The sequence below is a fragment of the Phytophthora parasitica genome, assembly GCF_000247585.1.
Source record: "Phytophthora parasitica INRA-310 unplaced genomic scaffold supercont2.52, whole genome shotgun sequence".
NCBI classification, from domain to species: Eukaryota; Oomycota; class Peronosporomycetes; order Peronosporales; family Peronosporaceae; genus Phytophthora; species Phytophthora nicotianae.
The window spans coordinates 262,630-264,385 of NW_008649038.1; the positions used below are offsets into that span (position 1 = coordinate 262,630).

At 51.5% G+C, this 1,756-nt stretch overlaps 1 protein-coding gene across 1 annotated transcript; it reads right to left on the reverse strand.

Annotated features, from left to right (window-relative positions):
• Positions 1 to 276: 276 nt before the first annotated feature.
• On the reverse strand, positions 277 to 888 carry PPTG_16359 (hypothetical protein; the record flags this gene model as incomplete). Its single annotated transcript, XM_008913198.1, has 3 exons — positions 277 to 576; positions 604 to 722; positions 782 to 888. The coding sequence occupies 3 exons, from the start codon at positions 886 to 888 to the stop codon at positions 389 to 391; spliced, it is 414 nt and encodes a 137-aa protein (XP_008911446.1). The 3' UTR covers positions 277 to 388.
• Positions 889 to 1,756: the final 868 nt, after the last annotated feature.

The following is a 1,756-nucleotide window of genomic DNA, read 5'->3' on the forward strand; positions in this document are numbered from 1 at the left end:
TTAACTCTATCTCTCTGGGGCGATTTCCTTGACGAAGTATTCGAGGACGAAGAAATAGGCGCTGGATATACAGAGAACGAGACATTCACATCCACGGCAGAACCACAAGTTACAGACCGTTTGGTTGAAGACGAGCTGGATAACTTGATCGACGAGTTTGAGTTCATCCCAGAAGCGATTAAGCACACGATTCCAAGCTTTAATGACCGAAACTTTCCTCAAGAACCCAAGACACTTCAAGGGTTCCGTGGCCTAACGGCAACACTTGCTCAGTTGTTCGGTTGAACAGTGCAATCATTCATGTTAACTTCATATCAATACAACAACATTCACAGTGACAATTCTTCACACTCGAATCGCGTACTGTTGTAGATCACACTGGGAAAGGTCACCTCGGTTCAAATACCACGACCACGCGCGAAGCAGCAACTTCTTTGGTGGTGCTCGCGTCCTCGCACGGAGCCGGATCCTGCTCCTTGAGACCGCGGTCGTTGTCCGACTCGAGTGAGCGACAACCGTGCAGCAGCGGCGGCTCCTCGCCCGGATAGGCCGGGTCTTCGCAGTCTTCTGTTTGCTCTTCATAGCGTCACGAAGCCGCCGTACCGTCAGCGTTGTTGCCCAGCGTCAAGTTGGCGAACGTCATGTGCTTCACGTTGTTGCTGGGCAGCGGACAGAGAGTAAGTAGCCCAACATCTCGCTTATACAGCTCTCCCGCTTGAACACTATCATGTTGCTGGATGCATCTATCAGCTGCATTGGATCCTTGCGCGTGATGGCGTACGGTAGGGCGACGGCGAAGTACTCAGCGGCATCGACCTTGGACACCTTCGCACACTTGGGGCAGATGGAGCTGCCGATCTCAGATCCACCGACCAGCGCTGCGCACATCCACGCCGTCCGTTACCGTGTCACTCACGCTCTCGCGCGAACCGGCGTACAGCTTCCCTCTGATTTCTAAGCGCATCACCAACCAACAGTCAGCACATCAGGGTGATCTAGAAGCAACGTTCCTTACCCAAGTTTCCGGGCGACTCAGCAAAGAGGATCTCGTGTTGTAGCCCAGGGTCGACACCGCTCCGCAGCAATGTAAGTCCAGATCACCTGTACTTCTCTCCTTAAAGGCATCTCCAATAGTAAACTGGAAGGGAACGACGGGAACAAGTTTCACGTTGCACTTGAGATCTCGTGCGTTAGGAACCGCAGTTCAAACGATTTTGACGCGGTTTCCAATGTCGCTCTTTCAGCAACAATAGCAGTTCGAAAGCTCGTTTTTCCACTGCCATTCAGCGTCAATTTACCACAGCTTCTGCTTCTCCACCGTCTAAGGTATTTTGGAACGCCAATTCGTAGTTATCCGAAGTGTTGATCCGTAGGGAACACTGAAGATAAAAAAACGCTCTCGTAATCCCGTCGGAAGAGACCAAATTCGTTGCCAACGTTCACATTTACGTCTAAAACCTGGTCTAGAGGAACTTGCGACGGTTGCAGACATCTAAAATCACCCGAAGATAAAATAAATTCGCGTAAGTGTCCATTCCTCACAACTGCGCCCGGAATCAGCCTACAGTACGCACCCGAAATTGACCCTCAGCTGCTGTATGTCGTGCACCATTTTGCCCATCTGCTTCACCTCAAATGCAGCCACTGTGCGGTCCCTGGCCAAGTTCTTCCGTAGTCGACGACGTGCAGCCACACAATACTGAAAAACCGTAGGCGCATTCTTCTACCCGTTGTCCAGGACGTCGTTGGCCAATTG